The sequence below is a fragment of the Eubalaena glacialis genome, chromosome 3, assembly GCF_028564815.1.
Source record: "Eubalaena glacialis isolate mEubGla1 chromosome 3, mEubGla1.1.hap2.+ XY, whole genome shotgun sequence".
NCBI classification, from domain to species: Eukaryota; Metazoa; Chordata; class Mammalia; order Artiodactyla; family Balaenidae; genus Eubalaena; species Eubalaena glacialis.
The window spans coordinates 97,985,147-98,005,842 of NC_083718.1; the positions used below are offsets into that span (position 1 = coordinate 97,985,147).

General features: G+C 53.0%; 1 protein-coding gene across 2 annotated transcripts in view; it reads right to left on the reverse strand.

Moving 5' to 3' along the window:
- Positions 1–8,300: 8,300 nt before the first annotated feature.
- The window catches only part of SLC6A17 (solute carrier family 6 member 17), a 30,634-nt gene continuing 18,238 nt past the window's right edge, over positions 8,301–20,696 (reverse strand). The window contains exons 6-11 of one of the 2 annotated variants that reach the window (XM_061186206.1): positions 14,438–14,679; positions 13,940–14,132; positions 11,740–11,923; positions 10,994–11,153; positions 9,169–9,331; positions 8,301–8,669 (exon numbers count right to left, since the gene is read on the reverse strand). In XM_061186206.1, coding sequence (XP_061042189.1) covers positions 8,301–8,669; positions 9,169–9,331; positions 10,994–11,153; positions 11,740–11,923; positions 13,940–14,132; positions 14,438–14,679 — 1,311 coding nt within the window. Of the gene's footprint in view, positions 8,670–9,168; positions 9,332–10,993; positions 11,154–11,739; positions 11,933–13,939; positions 14,133–14,437; positions 14,680–20,696 lie in introns of both variants that reach the window. The other variant, XM_061186205.1, reaches the window with a different exon arrangement.

Here is a 20,696-nt window from a genome sequence, read left to right on the forward strand (position 1 = left end):
GCCTCCCACCCCCACCCCCAGGCAGCCTGCGGAGACTTGCAGGCTCCAAATCAAATGCTGAGAGCCTTCCCAGGAGGGGTCTGGGAGGAGCCCAGACACAGAGGACAGCCCACGGGGCCTTGCAGAGGTCAGCTAGAAGGGCTCGGCACAAGGGACGAAGGCAGGGCTGAGTTGCTGTGAAAATCCTAGTGAAGGTGTATTTGGGGCTCTGGGGGAACACCAGAGATGGCCTTTGATGGCCCAGCTCTTAAAGGGAAAAGACCAGAAGGGTACAGGCTACAAGCTCAGGCCTGGCCAGGACTCAGAGCCTCATAAACCATGGACTTGGAGTCAAAGGGCTAGAAGGGACCTGATTGTCAGCTCACAGGCACATTCTCCTTGACAGATTCCAGGCCTGTGGAGCAGCAGTGAATGCTGGGAGACTGAGCTGGGCCTGGGCTTGGGCCAAGGGTCAAGAATGATATTGGGCCCACGTGGCCTCTGCATGTAGAACAGTGTTCATGGGATCACAGGATCAGGGCAGCTAAGGGGACTCCTGGAGCCCTCCTGGCTCAAGGCTGCTGAGATAGAGACCCAGGCCAGGTGCAGAAAGTGAGAGCACGTGTGCACACACGGTAGCTCAGGGCCCAGCTGGCAAGACTCCTTGGCACTCAGTGCTTCTCCATCTAGAAAAGTACAGCTTCCTCCCACCTGGGCTAAATTCCAGCAAAACTGGCTTATTCCATTAGAGTGGTTAATTAGTCCTGATGGGCCCGGTCCCCTCCAGCGGTGTCCCAGGGAAAGGAAAGCAGTTGTCTGGAGAGGGAGACCAAACTCTGGCTCCTCTTGGACACTCATGAAACCCAGGGATTCTTCCCTGCTTGGGTCAGCCCTGGGAAGAACAGACAGACCCAGAAGCCAGCCAGCTCTGACCCAGGGAGCCCCAGGGTGGAGCTTTGCTCTGCAGCTGGCACCGTGGCTCGCTTGGAGTAATCCTAATAATGGTTGGGTGGTTGTTGAGTGACACACATGGCCTTCTCCCCATTTCCCAGGGTTTCTTCCCATGTAAGACCATGTAAATAAACGCAGCAGTGTGCCTGGCACTGGTGAGTATGACAGTGACAGGACGTGCCAAGTCAGATTATTACTGCTTCTGCAAGGCAGTAGAAGTACAAGGCAAGGGACCCCTGCCTGATTCTACTTTGTATATTCCCAGTGCTTAGCACAATCCTAGGCACTCAGAACACTTGGTTTATACTTGATGCATGGAATTAATGAGGCAGTGGGGTGAGGGTGGGATGAGGGTGGGAGAAGGTGGGAGCCCTCCCTGTCAGCATCTTGCTATACTGGAGGGTGCACTGGATTGGGAGAAACCCAGTCTTTGACCCCCGCTTGGTTGACACTCAGATTGCTTCCAGCCCTTTGACTCCAACTCCGTGGTTTATGAGGCTCTGAGTTTCCCCTCTCTGGGCCAGGTTCTCCAACTATTCTACGAAGAGGCTGGGCCAGTTAAGCACTAAGGTTTATATTCTGGTTACTATCGCTGTGAAACAAATTACCCAAACTTTGTGGTATAAATCCAACAAGTGCTGTATTTTGCTCATGATTTTATGGGTCAGAAGTTAGGAAGGGCTGTTAGACAGTCCTTGCTTAGAGCTCTTCACGCAGCTGCAGGCAGATGTCAGCCGGGGCTGCAGACATCTGAAGCTCAGCTGGGCTGAATGTTCGCCGTGGTGTGAGCCTGTGGCTGGCAGTTAATGCTGGCTGTTGGCTGGGAGCTTGGCTGAAGCTGTCAACGGTACACCTGCAAACACACGGCCTCTCTGGCACAGGCTAGTCGCAGGGTAGTTGTACTTCTTAGATGGTGTCTGGGTTTCCCCAGAACTCCCAACGGAAGTGGCATGACCAATTCTAATCTAACCTCAGAAGTCACATAGCATTATTTCCGCCATACTCTGTTGGTCAAAGGAAGTTTTTGCTCACCCAGATTCCAGGGGAGGAGCATGGACTCCATTCCCTCGAAGTGTTAAAGAATTGGGGGCCTTTGTAAAAAAAGCCGCCATATCCCTATGGTCTGTAGAATCCTTCTCCTCTAGCCCAAGGCCCTGTGGCTGGAGCTGGCTGAAGCTGTGTTGCTGTTTATGGCTGTTTGTTGGGGGGAGCATGATGGTGTGAGGGATTGGGGAGACACCCACACTTCTGATACTCCCTTTCCTTAAAACAGTGCCTTCTCTCCCCTCCTTCCTTGGCTTCTTTGAGTTTCAGGCTTTCAAAATAGCTCTGGGAGAATGACTCAATGCAAGGGTGATGGGGCCCCCAGAATGAAGCAAGCCCCATGGACTTACTCCAGTTGCAAGAAGGAAGGAAGCTAATATTTAATGAGCACCTATTATATTCCAGTTTGGAAAGAATTCTATACTGGATTCCAGTAGGTTTTCCAGAAGGAGTTCATTTTTTCCTCCCAACACCTCTGCAAGGAAGCGTTTTTATTGTCATTCTCCCTTTAGAAAGTGGAGGATCAGAGGGTTCAGGGACTTGCCCCAGGTCATAGGGTTGGTGACAGAGTCATGATTCAAACCTACTTCATGCTACCTGCCCCGGGCAAGCATGCGGCAAAAGAAGTTGTCTCCCATGCCCCCCTCATGCCCTACTCTTCCTCCCTGTCTGCTTACTATACCCAGGGCCCAAGCTCAGCCATTCACTTCCCCATCAGAACTTAGCTGTTTGTGCCCCACTCAGGCACCAGTGACTGAAGATCTCTGGCACCCTGGAATAGGCCTGTTTCGTGGACAGCCACAAATTCTTTGGCCCCCTTCCCATCAACAAGCGGGATCTGTATGTCCTCCCATTAACTCTGGGCAGATGCTGTGACCCACAGAATATGGCAGAAGTGTCACTATGCCATTTTCCAGGCCCAGGCCTTAAGAAATTGACAGTTTCCATCTCCTATCTCTTGAATCGATCTCTCTGGGCACCTTGAGCCATCACATACAAGTCTGGCCACCCAGAGATGAACTGTGTTGTGGAATCCAGTTGTAGATGCTCCTCTGGGGACAGTCTGAGCCCAGGCTGCCAGCTGTTCTCACTGAGGTGCCAGCCATTTGAATGAATGCGAGCGAGGCTGCCTTGGACCCTCCAGACTAACTCATCTGCCGGTTGAATACCACTGAGTGACCTCAGTTGCCACTAGAAGAGCCACTCAGACAAGCCATACCTGAATTCCTCACCCCCAAAATCATGAGATAATAGAATGGTTGTTTCAAGCCACTAAGCTTTGGAGTAGTAACTTGATACACAGCAACATGCATTATCTCATTCAATCCATTCGTTATACCTATCTTATAGACTAGGAAATTTAAGCTCAGAGGGGTTAAATAACTTGCCCTATGTCTTTCAGGAAGCAGGAAGCCTAGCTGGCATTTGAACTTGAAGTTGGGAAGTCTGACTCCATAACTCCCTCAAACCCAAGCATTTGTGATACCGCTTTTTAGTGGATCTATGTGTCCCTCCTGGCAGGAGTGTTGGCATTTCAACCCAAAAAATTACCTTTAAACAAATAATTGAATTAATTTTCAAGGAGTGATATTTTTAGCACCAAGACATTCCCCTGTTTGAGAGATATATGGGGAGATTTGAAGATGGGGGGTGGGGGAGGAGGGGTTCCCTTCCCCAAACTCAGGACAGTGAGCGCTGCTGATTTATTTATCTTTGTGTATCCATTGCTGGCACAGAGCCTGTTCATGGCGGATACTTAATAAATGTTTGTTCAAGAATAAATTAGCCCACAAAAGAATAAGTGATGGAGTTGGAGAGACGGGTAAGTGGACCAAGACCTGGAGAGAAAGGTTTTCCTGCCATCTGGTGGCTATTCCTGGAACAACACTTTCTTCTCTGTGGCAGGAGAAGGAAATGGAAGGTTCCTTGGGGGACTTTGGCTGTGTCAGGTATCAGGTAGCATCATTCTAGACTGGAGTAGAGTGCCGTGTGGTGGGGCCTCCCCCAGGATCCAGACTTCTTGTCTCTTCCAGTGTCTGTGCTCCTTGAGGGAAGCAAAGAAGTAGTGCTTCCCCTACCCCCAGCTCATTCAGTTCTCCAGAGCTAAGCATCCAGTAGGTGCTCAATAAATACTTGAGACTGAAATTTGTGAAAATAGGCAATGAACAATCTCATATTTCACCTTTACCTTCTACTGAAGTTTGCAAAAAAGATAGCTACCTTGAAGAGAGTGGCCATTCTCTCAGAACTTACGTGGCCTGCTCCTGGCAAACCCTCAAGTCCCCGGCCATCCCCCACCTCAATCTCAGGCCCCTGGACACTGGCGCCTTCCCACCCTCAGCCCCTCCCACCTCCCCCCTTGCAGAACTGACAGGCCTAGATGGCTGTCTTCCTGGCAGTAAGGCAGGGTTGGAATTTTCCCTACGAGGTCCCGTACACGGACACAAAACACCATTGTCACATCAGACGAAGCCTCATTTGTCTCACCTGAAAAAACTTGGACAACAGCATATCTCCCTCAGAGAGCTGTTGCTCTGTGATCACATCAGCTTAGATGTGTGAAGTACTTGGAATCCGTAAGGCTTGCTACCAGTGTATGCGGTTACCTATCCTGGACAATTCCTAGGAAAATAAACACATGCCCCTCTTCATCCTCCTCAGACTCCTCAGCCAGACAGCCAGGCGGCCCCCAAAGTCCCACAGCGGTCCTCACCAACCCATCCCACCCAGGCTTTCAACCCAAAGCTGCCCTCGGGATCCATGGCCTCTCCCATCCCCTCTCCCTGATCCCAGAGCAGGTCAGAAAGGCAAGAGGGGTTTGGTAAGAACAGACACTTTATTGTACACCATGGGGGGTGTAGAGAGGAAGGAGGGGCTCCAGGGGTGACAAAGCCTCATCCCCTCCCCTGGGCTGAGTGGTCTTGACCCAGGGTTCTGACCAGCATGGGGCACGTAGACTAGAATTTTTCTGAACTTGCGCCAGAACCGAAAGTGACACCTGGCATGTGTGCTTAGGATGAGAAGGGACGCTGGGCCCTTCTCCCCCATCCCCAGTCATTAGGCTCCAGTGAAAGGGCAGCAGGCCCCCAGTTTGGGGGCCTGGTGGGCGCTCAGGGAGTCGGGTGCGTCCCAACATGTACTCCGGTGGGAGGGGGGAGGTGCGGCTGTGAAGAAGGCAGAGGGCAGCCCCCTCCCCGTAATAGTGCAGGCCTGCTTGGGCCTGGGACCACACAGCTTCTGACCCCCAGCCTCACGGCCTGTAGGCTGAGTCAGGAGGGTCTCTCCTAGCACTAGTCCCCACAGACTTATTGCTCGAGGGCAAAAGCCAACCTGGCTGGCATCAACCTCTGTGCCCACCCGTCCACCCATCTGGGCCTCAGGCTTCACGTTGCCTCAGTGGAGAGGGCTCCCTGAGCAAGAAGCTGGTGACTGGGGCTGGAGGGTGGGCAGAGGCAGGACCAGGCACCGGGGGCTCTTTCAGGTACACTCCTGCCCTGCCCTGCCCTGCTCTGCCCCGGAGTCTGCTCTGCCCACTGTGGGCACTGCATGGACAGCACCAAAGTCAGTGGGGTGGGGACCGTGTGCTGGAACATAGGGCCTGCCCCTCTCTGGCCACCTCCTGCTCCTCCAGGGAATCTGGGGCTGGATCTCTCTCCGTCAGATGCCGTACCTGCTCTTGACCCCATCGGCCCCATCCACTCCCAGCTCCCCTGAGGAGTGAGCAGAGGTGTGTGTGTGTCAGCAGCACAGGGGAGGGGCAGCTGTTCCCTCTGAACACTGTCAGGGATGTCTCAAGGACAAACGCAGGACACAGGCGCTGTGAGATGACGCCCTCTTGGGGTCTCACCATCTTAAGAAACCCAGCACTTTCCCCGGAGCTGAAGACATTGTGTCTCCAGTGGGCACAGCGAGAAAATAAAATAAATGTGGGGACTTCTCCCACTCCCCTAAGATGCCTCATTCCCTGTTTCTGGCAAGCCCAATGGGGTGAAGGCAATGAGTCACCAGTGAGAGGCATGTGCCTTTCCCACGACAGGGGTTTCCCACGGAACCCTGCCCTGAGGCCTCGCCTGACGGAGCTGAGAGGAGGAGGAGGTGGCAGGAGGGCAGCGTGGCCTTCAGGAACGTGGTGAACACGGGGACCACAAATCAGCACCCTACGCACACCCACACCCACATATGTGCGCGCACACACACACACGCACACGCACACACCAAGCTCCGGGCCCTACGTCTAATGGCAGAGACGCAGCAGGACAGGGCCCGGCCTACGGCAGCCGGCTGCGAGCACTACCCAGCCCACGAGGACCAAGCTGACGGCCCCAGCTCAGCCGCCCTGTCACAGGCTGGCGTGATGGGGCCTGGTCCAGCCACACGCTACAAAATTAAAAATATATCAAATATACAATGAAAATAGATCTTTACAGCACTGAGGATGAAAATAGTCCACCAGCCACAGTATAATATTGGGTTTGTCATTTAACAGCATTTACACCCACATGTACAGCTTGAATATACAATAGAAATAGAATATATAGAAGAGTATATATAGTAGTGTCTCTCCTGAGGCCTTGCTTTTCCTGTTGCTATTTCTGCTTGGGATTAGGCACAGGGCCAGGTAGGAGGTGTTGTCAGGTGAGGGGGCCTAAGGCGTGATGTTGTGTCCCAAAAGCTCATGTCTTTGTGGAGATGTGGGTCTCCCCCTCCCCTCACACACTCAGGAAGGATGGGTGGGGCTGAGAGGGCTGGAAATGGGAGCACGTGTGGGGGGAGGACGAGGAAGGGAGATGGCGAGTGGACCCCAAGGGGGGGCGGGGAAAACCAAGGGACTAAGGGGTGGAGGAGGGACCCCTGGGCCTAGTGTGTCCCTCCCAGGGCTGAGAGCAGTCAGAGGCACAAGAGTGACTCAGGACCCTTTGTGAAGGAGCCAGGCCTGCCCCTGCCCTGCCCACTGCAGCTCTCAAAGATGGAGATTTGCTGTCCCAGCCAGTCTTCCTTCCTCCCCGGCTCCTTCCTTCCATCCATCCATCCTTGCATCCTTTCATCAGTCCATTCATCTCTCTGCAGACTTCTGACCTCCAATCAGGTTCCAATCCTCTTAGCCTGCACTCCGAGGGCAGCCCTCTTCCGGGGGAGGCGAAGGTAAGCATGGGTGGGGTGCCACAGGGCTGGGCCCCAGGACAGAGGCCCGGCCCTCCCCCTGGGCAGCTTCCAGTGGCCACAGCGTGGCCTGTGCCCCCTACACCCCACCACGGGCCGGGCAGCTTGGGAAAGGTTTCTGAGGTGTCCACACACGACGTGCGCACCGGGTGGCTGTGCTTGTACAAGGAGAGGGGCGGTGGCCCAAAGGGGCAGTGAAATTATCTGTTTCCCAGGTGTGAGCCCCTGAACTCCAGGGACTGCCGTTCCAGGGCAGAAGCTGCCGCTAGCAAGAAAGTCGGGCCCCGGGCGAGAGGGGAGGGGGTATGCTTCACAGCTGTGCTCCAAACCATCTGACTTGTGCTGTGAACCATCAGGTGTGCTCTGGAGACCTCTCCTCTCTCGAGGACAGAGGCAGAGGCCACGACTCTGGGCTCCCGGGTCGGGGTGTGGGGAGAGAGCAGGCTAAGCCCTAATGGAGGTGGGAAGGGCTCTGGGGCCAGTCACTGCCCTACCAGGCAGGATGCGGGAGCACACCCCACCCACCCCAGGCAGGGCCAAGAACACTGGAGGGTCCACCTTGAGCCCGGGGCCAAGGAGCCCCCTCATCCGACCACTCCCCTGCCAAGGCTCATGCTCTAAACCAGAGGGTACCGTGTGCCTCACCAAACAGAACTTGGGGATTTCTGCAGACTTCATCCCAAAGTCTGAGCCCTGAGTCCTGGCACCTCTGCCCCATCCCCAACCTTAAATTGGGCACCTCTGGAAAGGGACACCCCACCCAACCCATCCCTGCGCCACCACCACTACCTGGCAGCACAGATCTAAGGGACTCCGAGACCTAAGAACTGCAGGAGAGAGGGAGTGTGGAGTGACCCCTGGAGTGGCCACTTGGAGTCTCCCCTGTACTGGGAATCCGGACGTCTGGGTGGTTCCAGTTACTCAGCTGTAGTTTGGTAAGAGGATCTCTGAAGGTTAGCTGGGTTGGGGGCCTAGACTGGGGGACAGAGCTTCTCCCAGCCCCAACTCAGATCTAGGAAGCAGAAGTCGGCTGGGACTGGGGTGGAGGATGAGGCAGGGCAGACCCCCTCCCCTTGGGGAGAGGGCCTGGCCTGGAAGGAAAAGCCAGGCTGGGACACGTGGGCTGGCTGGGTGTGGGAGGCGAGGCGGGCAGGGCGGGGCGGTGGTCACAGCTCCGACTCAGGGGTGCTGGCCAGGAGGTAGCCACTCCCATAGCGTCCGTTGGGGTTGCCACTGGTCTCCAGGGGCGATGTGCTGCCGGGCCCCAGGTAGGAGCGGTGAGTGGGCATGGGGGAGGGCGCCTCGCTGGGCACCTTGCTGAGGATGAAGCGGGTCTCATCGTTCTCCTCCAGGTTGGAGATGTCCTTCATCATGCGGCCCTTCTTGTAGGACACAGAGAGGGTGTTGGAGCCGTCGGAGAGCAGGTGGAAGTGCCGCAGAACGAACACCACAGGGATGGGCAGGACAGCCACGACGATGAGCGTGATCAGGAGAGCCATGGCCCAGTTAGGGAAATACAGGTAGCGCTCGGCAGCCTAGGGGTGGACACGGGTGAGGGCTGCTGCCCGCCCTGCCGCAGCCTCACCCTCTCAGACTCCAGGACCACCTCCCCCGGCCCTCTCCCACCGCACTCATCCTGGCCAGGCACTGGCAGAGATGGGGTTCATCAGGGGCTGCTCCTTGGGTTAGCTGGTCCCCTTGGCTAAGGGCCTGAGCCTCCCTGGGTCTCAGTTTCTGCACTTGTAAAAAGTTGGGGTGGATCCACTCCACAGACTCCACATGGAGAGAAAACATGGGTTAGAAAGACTGGACAAGTGCATTCACCTTTCTGACCCTCAGTTTCCCCATCTGTGTGACAGCGATAACACCACCTCTCTCTTTGGGTTGTTGTAAAGGTTACAGATCAGCTGTGCAAAGCCCCTGGCGGGGCCTGGCACCGAGTAGTTGCCCTATAAGGGGTTATCTCTACCACCTGTGGCATTAAAGGCCTGGGAAGATGCCAATGTCCCTGGGGTTTCAGACCCCGCCTCTCACCTCCTCCTTGATCCAGGCGCTGTAGCCCGGGGGCGTGACCCCCAGCTGGATGATGCTGGCCGTGGTGAGCACAGCCATGCACAGTGGAGACACGAACTTCCACATGTAGAAATAGAAGCGGTAGGGCCGGAAGCCCAGCATCTCCGTCAGCTCCTGCATGAACCTGCCAAGCACAGCGCAGGGTCCAGAAGTTGGCACCCCCACTATGCCGGCACAATGCCCCCCAGCCACCTCCTCCAGGAAGCCTTCACTGACCAGTCCCTCCCTCCCAGGCTCTTAACGCTCTTCACATTCAATACATTATTCTGTGGCCCCGCTGGCCTCTGAAAAGGCTCTGTTGTCCTCCCCTAACTTCCTCTGACTATGTCACGTCACACCTCACCCAGGGATATGATACAGCCCACAGGACACGCCCTGGGCAGGTGGACAGGCTCCAGAGGGCTTTGCTGGGTGGGCACCCAGCCCACCTGGTGCTGGCCTGGCTCTAGACTCCCCCTGCTGGAAGAGAGGTAGAAGTGCACATTCCTAGTGTCCAAAGGCAGAAGGCCGTCCTGACTCAGGGATGCTTAACCACTGGGCATGTGGGTGAAATTCCAGGAGGCTGGCAGGCTGTGTACATGAATGGCATTAAAAAAAATCATCTTTACCTCAGTAACACCTAGCTGAAATCTTGCATTTCTTTCTATTATAAGTGCAAGCAACGACAGTAGTATTAACAGTACCCAAGACGCTGTAAGCAATTGATTAAATCACAGATATTTTCCTATCACATTACAATTGAGATACCGACAAACATCATTTATGCTCATCACTGCTTTGAAATTACCATTGTTATTAGACCCACAGCTAGATCTTGTAACTTAATGCAGTAAAAATAAAGTACACGTATATTACTGTATCACAGATTTTAAACATTATTTTGCTAATTTTCAATATAACTAGTTTCCTATATAATCTTATATATTTTATCTTATGCATTAAAAAATAACAGTCTGAGAAGGGGTAGGGGGCTTCACCAGACTGCAGAAGAGTGAGAGCCTTTCCAGCAGCGTGTTCTAACCCCAGCTCACAGGGTTGCTGTCTTATCAGCCCATTCCCTCCTGCGCTCTCCTAGGAAGTAGACGGCTGTAGCAGGGCCTGTGAGAGTCTGATTCTGAGACCAGGTCTAGACATCAGGGTGGGTCAGGCTGAGTGGGTTAGAGGAGCCCCGGGCATTGCTGAGTGAAAGGACTTCCTGGGGACACAGATTTGTCCTGAAATGAGGAATGAGGCCAGGGGCCGACAGTGTGTATAGGTTTCCCTGAGGCTCAGGCTACGAGACCCAATCCTTTCATATTGTTGAATTCTCTTACCCCACCCAACCCCAAACTTAGGGCCCAAACCACACCTTGTCTCACACTCCTTTGTAGCTCACTCTAGAACTATGAGTCAGGCTGCTGAAGTCAATGGGTTCTTTGAGGGCAGGGGCCTCTTGTGTACCCACCAAGTGCTTAATGAGCTTGACAGAATTCTGAAGAGTTGGTACCCAGGAAAGGTGCTATGGTAATTTAAGCCCGTTCAGGATGATGCCAGCACCTGAATCCAGAAGACTTGTGTCCTCAGCCTGGCTCTCTCTCTCACCAGCCCAGTGGCCTTGGACAGTCGTGTCCTCTCTCTGAGACTCAGTTTCCCTAAGTGATCTGTAAGGGCACTTTCTGGCTGACATTCTGACTCTGTGATCTCCTGCCCCACTCATGAGCAGCCCTGGGAACACAGCACTCTCCAGGGAGTCATGATGGGACAGACCCCTCCTCCTGTCCCCAGCTCTCCCCCACGTCCCCCTTACTTCTTGGTTCCATAGATCCAGGCCACAGCGACGTTCTCAAGGATGACGATGACGGTGAGCGGCAGGGTGGCCGAGTAGTCATCAAACATGGTGACAAAGTAGTTTCCGGAGCGCTGGACGAACAACAGCCCCACGAAGAAGGCAAAGACACAGCAGCCCACTACAGAGAGCCGGGAGGCCGGTATGGGGGCAAAGGTGCAGGGTGGGTGGCGCCCCAGGGGTCTTGGGGGCACCCAGGTCCCTCCCATCTCACCCCTCCTCACAGCAGGCCTGCGGCCCACCCTCCGGTAGGCCCAGCCCTGCATGGAGGTGGGGAGGGGGTCCAGATGCTGAGGTCCTGAGCTCCTACTCTACTAGGCAGGGAGCACCCTGGGGCTGGGAGTGACAGGGATGGAACAGGGTGCAGGGCCTGCACGGAGGAGGCCGCCCCTGCTAAGACACCTCAGCAGGCCCTTGGGGAGAAGGGCAAACGAACCAAGAAAGAGGCCTATCTCCCAGCCCAGGTTTGGCACAGATTTCCAAACAGCCTTCTCCCTTCCGGCTCTGAAGTGCTCTTCTCTGGGTGGCGGAGCCAGGCTCCAGCTGTGTGCCGGGTTGGGTGGGGGGTGGGGGGGGGTGGAGCTTTCTAAGTATGGAGTCATGAATAACCCAGTGGGAAGCCAATCTTTCTACCGTCAGAGCCACCACCTGTTCACTGTCCCCCTGGACAGCCCACAAGGCCAGTGGGGACTGCTGGGAGGACTTACCTGTGAACATCTCCTTGGGCACCTTGAAGGTGTCGATGATGGGCGTGGTGATGCCCGCCATGGTCCCGATCATACTGCCCAGGCCCAGGTTGATGAGCATCAGGAAGAACATGACGGACCAGAACGGCGAGGCGGGGAAGTGCGTCATGGCCTCGGTGAAGGCGATGAAGGCCAGGCCTGTGCCCTGCACGGACTGAGGGTGGGTGCGGAGGGCGGGGCTGAGTGAGGGTCCACGCCCACCTGGGAGCCCCCTGCTTCCTTATCTCCGCCCTCAGAGCTTTAGGAATATAGCTGTTCCCTCCTGCACAGAGATCCCCGCCCCCCTAAATCCTCTTGCTTTCGGCCAGTGGGTCTCAAATTTGAGTGGGCATCAGAATACCCCCCAGGGAGTAAAACATTAATTCAGGACTTCACCTGTGGGGCCTGGAATCTACGAGTTGTCCAAGGACCCCAGGTGATTCAGATGAAGATGCTCACTTTTAGAAACACACCCAGCTCAAGACTCTCCTCCTCTAAGCAATGCAGCCGCCCACAGCTCTGAACGCCAGACTTTACCGAAGTGGTCTCAGCCTCGGCTACCGAATGGACTCACGTTGGAGCCTTTAAAAAACACTGATGCCTGGGTCTCTCCCCCAAGGACAATGATTTGTTTGGCCTGGGGGTAAAGCTGGGTATCAGGGTTTTATAAAGCCCCCAGGTGACTCTGATGGGCAGCCAAGGTAGAGAACCATTGCTTTAATGCCCAGGTCCCTGCTCACAGGGAACTGACCACACACTGTCCGCTGACATCACTTCTGTGCTATCCTGCAGTGTCTGCGGACTGCGAGGGAACACCTCCCCAAACTGTGAGAGTGTAGTTCTTGTCATTTAGATGTCATCAAGATTGTATTATGTAAAAAAAAAACTGCTACGGGGACTTCCCTGGTGGTCCAGCAGTTAAGACTCTGTGCTCCCAATGCAGGGGGCCGGGGTTCTATCCCTGGTCAGGGAACTAGATCCCGCATGCCGCAACTAGAGATCCCGCACGTGGCAACGAAGATCCCACACATGGCAATGAAGATCCCGCATGCCACAACTAAGACCCCGCACAGCCAAATAAATAAACAAATATTTTTTTAAAAAGCCTGCTACCATCCTACTTCTATTCAGAGGACCAGGCCACGCCTGTGAGAATGGGGCAGGGTCTCAAGGAAGGGCGCCGTCCTTTATGCTGCCAGTTACCTGGGGAAGAAACCAGGGCAGGGGTGCCCAGACATGGCCCTTTCACTCTTGATCACATGGGAAGAGCTCACAGGCGACACAGTCCCTCAGCATTAGGCTGGTGCCAGTAGAATGCAGCTGACTTTTTCACGAGCGCAGGGAAAGCGTCAGCTTCCCTGGCTCCACGGAGGAGGGGAGGGTTGGTCGAGGCTGACTGACGGGAGCTGGCTCAGCCCCATGTGAGCCCTGGCACCAGCTGGATCCCAGGACCCCATGGGTATGTCTCTCTCCTGTTACCCCTCCTAACAGAACAGTCACTTTGAAAGTTTCCAGCTGTGCAAACGGGGATAGAAGCAAGGTGTCCAAACTTGGGCCTGCACGTTAATGAGAGGCAGCATTGCCCTGCCCTCCTCAGGGGCTAAGGGTCATTGTGGCAGTGGGAGTGGGGCAGCTGGGGAAGGGGCAGAAGCATCAAGATTTGAACCCTGGCTCCCCTACTTCTTAGCCATGAGACCTCAAGCAGGCTCCCAGCTTACAGGCTGCTCGCCTGTAAAACAGGAGACAACATTAATACTCGGCTCACGGCTCTGTCAAGAGGGCCCAGGGAATAGACAGCAAAGGGCAGACGCTAATGTAAACACTTATTTTCTTCTTGCTGTGTCCAAGGCACCGTTCCAAACGCATTACACATGGCAGAGACGGGTGCGCAGGAAACCCATTCAAGACACGTGAAAGCCGTCCCCATTCCCTGTGATTTCTGGGACTTGTGCATCTGCCTCGTCTTCTCAGAGAGACTCAGCCTACCTCAGGACAGGGGTTTTGGCCAACACCTTTCCTCTGTCCTTCTCTGGGCACATAGTAGGTCCTCACTTATCAAGTAAAAAAATGAGTCCCTGGAGGCTTTCTGCACCCAAGCTCCAGCCACCCATGGCCTGTCTCTGGGTCTTGCACTCCCACACCTGCCTTTCTGCCCATCCTGGAAGGACAGCCTGCCCCATACCTTGTCCAGCTCATCCTCCAGAAGGCAGGGATCAAGGCCCAGGGCTGAGAAATGGTCCTCCTTCACGGTCTTGATGACCTTGTACATCTCTGCGTAGTCCTTAGTGGTCAGGTGAGAGAAGTTGACGTGAGGAGGGATGAGGGCCCGGCTCAGGACGTCGGTGTTGAGGTACCCCAGGATCTTCTCGGCATTCCTGCAGCACAAAAGGGGAGGGTAAAGTCAAAAGGTTTAAAACAAAAAAGTCGAGAAAAAAGGTAAAAAAAAAAAAAAAGTGCAGGTAAAAAGGCAGGACTGGGCACCATCCTGGGGGCACCTCCTAGACACCCAGGCAGGATGCCATGGGCATCGACGGAGACATCTCTGAAGCTGTCCCTGTGGTCCAGGGCTGGGGACAGAGAGCTCCTCTTACCTCCGTCGCCCAGCGCGGGTGGAGGGGGACTCTCCCAGGGGAAGGTGGACAGCGAGAAAAAAGGACAGGAGGAGGAAGGGGCCACCTACTCGACCACACACTTCTCATTCATGATGTTGGCCTTGAAGCCCAGCACAGCGAACACCACGAGGGTGGCCAGCACCGAGGTGAAGAAGTTGATGAAGGACACCAGGGCGGCGTCGAAGTGGCAGTTGTTGTCCTGTTTGTTGTAGCTGGAGAAGGCGATGACACCCCCAAAGCCCAGCCCCAGGGCAAAGAAGACCTGTGTGGCTGCCTCCCGCCACACCTGGGGGTCCAGCATCTTGTCCAGCTGTGGTGGGGGAGGGGCGACCATGGCAGGGGAAGAAAAGAGACACAGAGATCATGGCTTAGGGAATTCCCTGGCGGTCCAGTGGTTAGGACTTGGCATTTTCACTGCCGTGGCCCAGGCGTGAACCCTAGCCAGGGAACTAAGGATCCTACAAGCAGGCGGCGCAGCCAAAAAAAAAAAAAAAAAGATAACGGCTTTATTCATGTGCAGTGGAATTCCCACCACACCCCCCTTCCTCAGCCTCACGGAGTCCAGAGGCAGCGTGGCACAGTGGTAAAGAGCTACGTGTGGCCTGGGCAATTCCCCTAACCTCCCTGAGCCTCAGGTCTCCTATGGGTAAAACACAGATAGCAAGAGTATCAGGAATCTAAAAAATACAACAAACTAGTGAATATAACAAAAAAGAAACACACTCACAGATATATGGAGAACAAACTAGAGGTAATCAGTGGGGAGAGGGAAGGGGGAGGGACAAATGGGGGAGGGGATTACGAGGTACAAACTATTGTTTATAAAATAAGCTACAGGGATATATTGTACATCACAGGGAATATAGCCAATATTTTATAATAACTATAAATGGAGTATAACCTTTAAAAATTGTGAATCACTGTATTGTACACCTGTAACATATACTATCGTACATCAACTATACTTCAATTAAAAAAAAGAGTATCAGCTTCAGATGATTGTTGTGAGGCCAGGTAAGATAAAATAAACGCTACATGCTTACATAGTAAGTTCTCGGTTAATTTTAACTGCTATCGTTGTTTACCACGGAGATATCATACCAAGGAACATCTTCAAGGCCATCAGGAATGATGTGTAGGGCAAACTCTAGGGAGTGACATTCACTTAGACTATAGTGTGAATGGTGCCTCCTGGAGTCGTGCAGTATACAGCCTGCACAACTGTACAAGACAACTAAGAACACAAACGTCTCCCTCCTCCACCTCAAACCATGAAAAAAGATACCAACCTCTCCCTCCTGCCCACCCAAACTCCCTTTTCCAAAAAAGAAAAAAACCCTACGTTCATTCATATACATCTACAGGCCCTAGGTCACAGAAGAATCACCCCCAACCCACCCAGCTTGAAGCACAGAACCCAGACACTTCCTGGAGAGGGGAGCCCCTACCTGACTTGTCCATCTGCCCTCAGACCCAACAGGAGCCAGGACCTCCACAGTATCTAGATGGCTTGGGGCAATTTCTAAACACTTTTCATGTCTGTTTTCCTTTTACTGTTTGTTCCTCAATGCAGGGACTAGGGCTTGGGCCCAGCATAGGGTTTTAGAGTCAGAAAGACCCAGGTCTAAATCTGACTTCCTCTTTAAATAGCTGAGAAGGCTTAGGCAAGTGATAGTGCCTGTTTTATGAGCCTCTGTTTTCTCATCTGAAAAATGGGAATAATAATAGAGTCTCCCTCCGAAAATGATTGTGAGGACCAAATGTACAGTCTCAAGTAATGCCTGGCGCATTTAATCCTGGAGCATTTAATCCTGACAAAATGCCTTTGACCTGATCAGGACAGAGGTGGGTTTTGGGGTTTTTTTGGTTTTTTTGGTTTGTTTTTTTTGGTGGGGGAAGGAATTGTTATTCACATTTAGAAAGAGTAAACTAAGACCCAAAGGTGAAATAACTCACTCAAAGTACCGGAGCCAGCCAGCTGGGGCAGAGGAGTTACTAAAACACAGATCGTCTGACATCAGGCCATGGCGCCCTACTAGCACCATCTCCTGACTCTGCTGGTCTGCCGCTATACTCCTCAGACCACTTTCCCTTTGGACCTTTGCTGCTGAGGTGGACCCAAGTGACTTCACTCCAAACAGATGAGGGAGGCAAGGAGCGAACTAGAGAATCTACTCCTCCTGTGGGCACAAGCCCCACGTGGTCCTGGCCCGGTTGCCCCTTGCTGCGTGCCTATAAGACAGTCTGTTCCTTGTGTGTACAGTAAAGTGATGGGCTTAGGGTCCATCCAGCTCTAATATTTCAGTCCTAACATCTAGGACAGGGGCCCACCATCTCAGCAGCTTCCCAGGTGTGTCTGAGCACCAGGAGTCACTGCCCAGCTGAGAAGGCGTTGGCAAGCTTGGAGGCTGGCAGAGTGATGGGCTAGGGGAGGAGGAGGAGGGAGATGGTAGTAGAGCCCTCGGACTTTGGGCCCTGTACACAAATGGAGGACCAGGAGGACTGCCTGGTCGCTAGTATGTGCATTCCAGGGGAGATTACAGTCCCTCAGTCCACACAAAATAGGTAAAGCCATCTTTGGCCCACCAAGAAAGCCCCGAGCCCAGACCTTAAGGAGCCAAGAGCCCCTTGTCATTCATGAGGAGGTGACACCCTCCCACCCCCTCCCCCTGGCGGTACATTCAACAGCTGTAACATGTGTGGGCTCCCTGTGGATACGACATGCAGCCACTCATCCATCAAACCCTGAGCACCTACTGTGGGCCAGGCCTGGTACTGGGTGGTGGGGAACCACGGGGAGCAATAGCAGGCAAGGCCCCAGCTCTCGTGGAGCTGACCTTCTAGTTGGAGAGATGGACATTGGTCAAATGACCCCATGAATAGATGCTAAGTTGCAAAAGTGACAAGGGCTGGGAAAGCCAGGTACCTAATGTTGGGAGAGCCTGTGATAGGGGGATTTGAGTGAGTCAGGAGGTCAGGGAAGGCTTCCAGAGGAAGGGATCTTTGAGCTGCCCTCGCTAAAGGGAGGGACGAGCATTCAGGCAGAGGGAACAGTGTTTGCAGAGGCCCTGAGGGGGGATGGAGGAGGACACCCTCCCCACACGGGGAGCTATGTGTGTAGGGAAGCGGTGAGGACAAGGCAGGAGTGGCACAGGCGAGGCTGGGAGAGTCAGAGGAGTCACAGCAAAGGCCCATAAGGATCCTTGTCTTGATCCTAAAAAAGCACTTAACCAGGGAAAGCACTAAGGGGTGTGAAGGAGGAGGGAAACAATCGGATGGGCATTTCTAAAAGAAACCAGTGGATGCAGCAGATCTTCGAGGAAGCACATCCTGGGATTCAGGTGGGAGGTCACGGTGGCATTGCCTAGGGTCAGGGTGGTGAAGACAGAGAGGGTATAGCAGGAAAAAACAAGTCTACCTTAGTGACGGACTGGAGATGGGGGGCGCTGGAAGGGGAGATGCCAGGGTGACGGCCACAGCTCTGGCCTGCAGACCTGAGTGGGTGGATGTGGAAACAGTGGAAGAGGGGCCGGTGTTGATGGGGTTAGAACAGGGAAGATCAAAACATCCCTTCTAGAAATGCTGAGTTTAATGAGTCCTTAAGATACCTACAAGGAGATGTCAAGCCGGTAGTTAGACAAATGAGTTTGGAATTTCGAGGAGAGCGCTGAGCTGGAGGTATAATGTGTGCGTAGCAAATGTACAGGCAGTGATTGCCCTGAGGCTGTGGATAGAGTTGGAAGAGGCAAGAGGCTGGGGCCAAGTTAACATCTGCAAGTTTAAAGCAGGGAAGAGGGTCTTACAGGGAGGGAGAGGAGAAGCAGCAGTGGAGGCCGGAGGAAAAGCAGGAGAGGGCTGGATCACGGAGGCCATCGGAAGAAAGCCCGCCGGGGAGGAGCGGGGACCCCTGTTACGGAGTGAAAGATGCTACAGCAATGAGGTCATGGGTGAGCTTAGTCGGAGCTGTACAGGGAGCAATGGGGCCAGAAGACAGAGAGGAATGAGGAGAGGTGAGAAGCAGAGGGGAAGAAATGGTGGACACTCTGGAGAAGCTAGGCTTGGCATGAAAGACAGGGCAATATCGGGGGAAGGCTACGAAATCAGAGGAGGGTTGCTTTTTGATTTGTTGTCTCGTTTTTGTTTTTAATGCAGTGACTTGACGATACCTAAAGCTGATGGAGGGCAGGAGACCTAGAGGAGGGAAGAGGAGCTGTCTTCCATAGGGAACCCTTGAGCTGCTCACCTGGGAGACGAGAGAAGGAGGACAGGATAGGGCAGCTGTGGGCAGGGTTGTATACATATTCTGTTTCTGTCTCCGCCATCTAAGGGAGTTTTCGTCTTGGTGGCTTCTGTTTTCCCCATAAAGCAGGAGACAAAATCATCTGTTGGGGGTCAGGTGCACTGGGAGGAGAGGTCAGAAGGTTCAGACAGTGGAAGGGGTTTAAAATGTTCACCATGGGACACGGAAGAGAAAGATGGCCAGAGAAATGGCGCAGGGTCATCCCACACTGTTGAGGGCCCGCTGCTCTTGCAGTGTCATCTTCTTTACAAAAGTGGGACAGACCTGCATCTCCTCATCTAAAAGCCTTGGGACCAGACTGGTTTTGGAAACCAGGCTTTGTTTCCAATTTTATTTTAGAAAGGTAATATGGTGCATATGCCACATAATTACACAACACCCCCCATGGGGTCTGGGGCAGCACCCTGTAATCAGACACATTAGTATTTCTGCAGCAGAATATGAATATTCACACCAAGTGAATCGATAAAGACTATAAATAGTCTCACATCTCTTCAGGTCATTTTGCCGCCAAATGAGTTCTGGGAGAAAGAAAAAAATTTTTTTTTTGTTTTTCAGGGCTATTTGGATTTTGGCATTGTGCATAAAGAAATAAGCGCCTATACATGCTCCTAATAGAAATCTGGAGATTATTTTAAAAGGGAGAACAAAATAATCATAGTTCCACTGGGAAAGGACTTCTGTACCTCCCTTCTCCTGGGTGGGTTTTTGTGTTTTTTAAAATGATCCTCTCAGAAGGTTCCAGAAATGGGTGGATTACTTATGTCTGGAAGGCGTGCTGGTATTCACTGAAGTTCACGGATGTCAGTCATGACAGTCCTACCAATCCGCTGGAACCTCAGGCTAGAAACCTGGACCTAGTGGGAGGGCTCTGGGTAGTTTGGAGAGTTCCAACTAGGAGGAAGCACAAGATTTTGTAAGAGAGGGCCAGTTGAGACAGACATAGCTCTGGCAACGCCGTTTGCATGTTGAAACATCTTTAATGGTTCCCCACTGCCTGCTGGAAAATCTTTTTCCATTCTGTGTTCTGAACATCCTAACCACTCTTCAAAAGCACCGTGGTCTTATACTTCTGGCCTTTGCCCAGGCTGCTCCCTCTGCCTGGAATTCCCTTCCACCTACTCACTTTCTGGTGAACTCCTATTTATTTCTCAAAACCCAGCACAAATATCACCTGTTCTTTGAAGCTTTTCCTGACTGCCTCTGGCAGAGCTACTCGTGGTCCCTGGACTCTCACAGTTCTTGTCAATACCCGCATTTCAGGTTTATGTGTCTGTCTTCCTTTCCACACTTGGTGCTTGTTAGGGGTGGAGCCCATCTCTTGTTCATCTTTGTGTGAGCAGTGCCTGGCACACAGGAGAGAAGGAAAGAGTGGGGGGCAAGAGAGAGACAGACAAAGGCTGACCTGTGTCCTCAAGGTGAGCTGAGCAGGAAGGACCAGACCAGGGGCTATGAAGTTGTATAAACCTTTTTGTGCTAAGATGCAGTCTTCTCGGACAGGAAGATCCTTAGGACTTTAAACTTCTACTTTCTAAAACAAGGCTATTTTAATGCTGGCTTCCTTTCCATCTCCTTTCCTTCTCTTCTCTCTCTCTCTCTCTCATTTTGAAGTAATTATTTCCTTTTTGATCTATGTCAGTCATTACCAAAGTTTTTACAAAAAGGTCTGGGCCGTTTATGAGACTCAAACACATGTCATCATTAGGATTTTCACCACTTCCTGAGCCTAAAACTAAGATGTGGATAAATTCCTAGGCCCAGGCACCATCAGGGCCAATTTCATAAATGGAGGCGGCCACTTCAGGGAGGACACCATAATCCCAAACTGTGCCATCAGAGCTGACCCTATAGCATGCGGGATTTCTCAGAGGACAGGGTAGGATTGTCTTACATGCAATGATTTTGGACGGAAACAAAAACTGTTTTTTGTTTGTATGTTAAGATGGTATTTAATTGCTGTTATTTTTCCATTTTTAAGAATTGTAGAACATTGATTACAAAATGTACAAAAGTGGAGAGGATAGTGT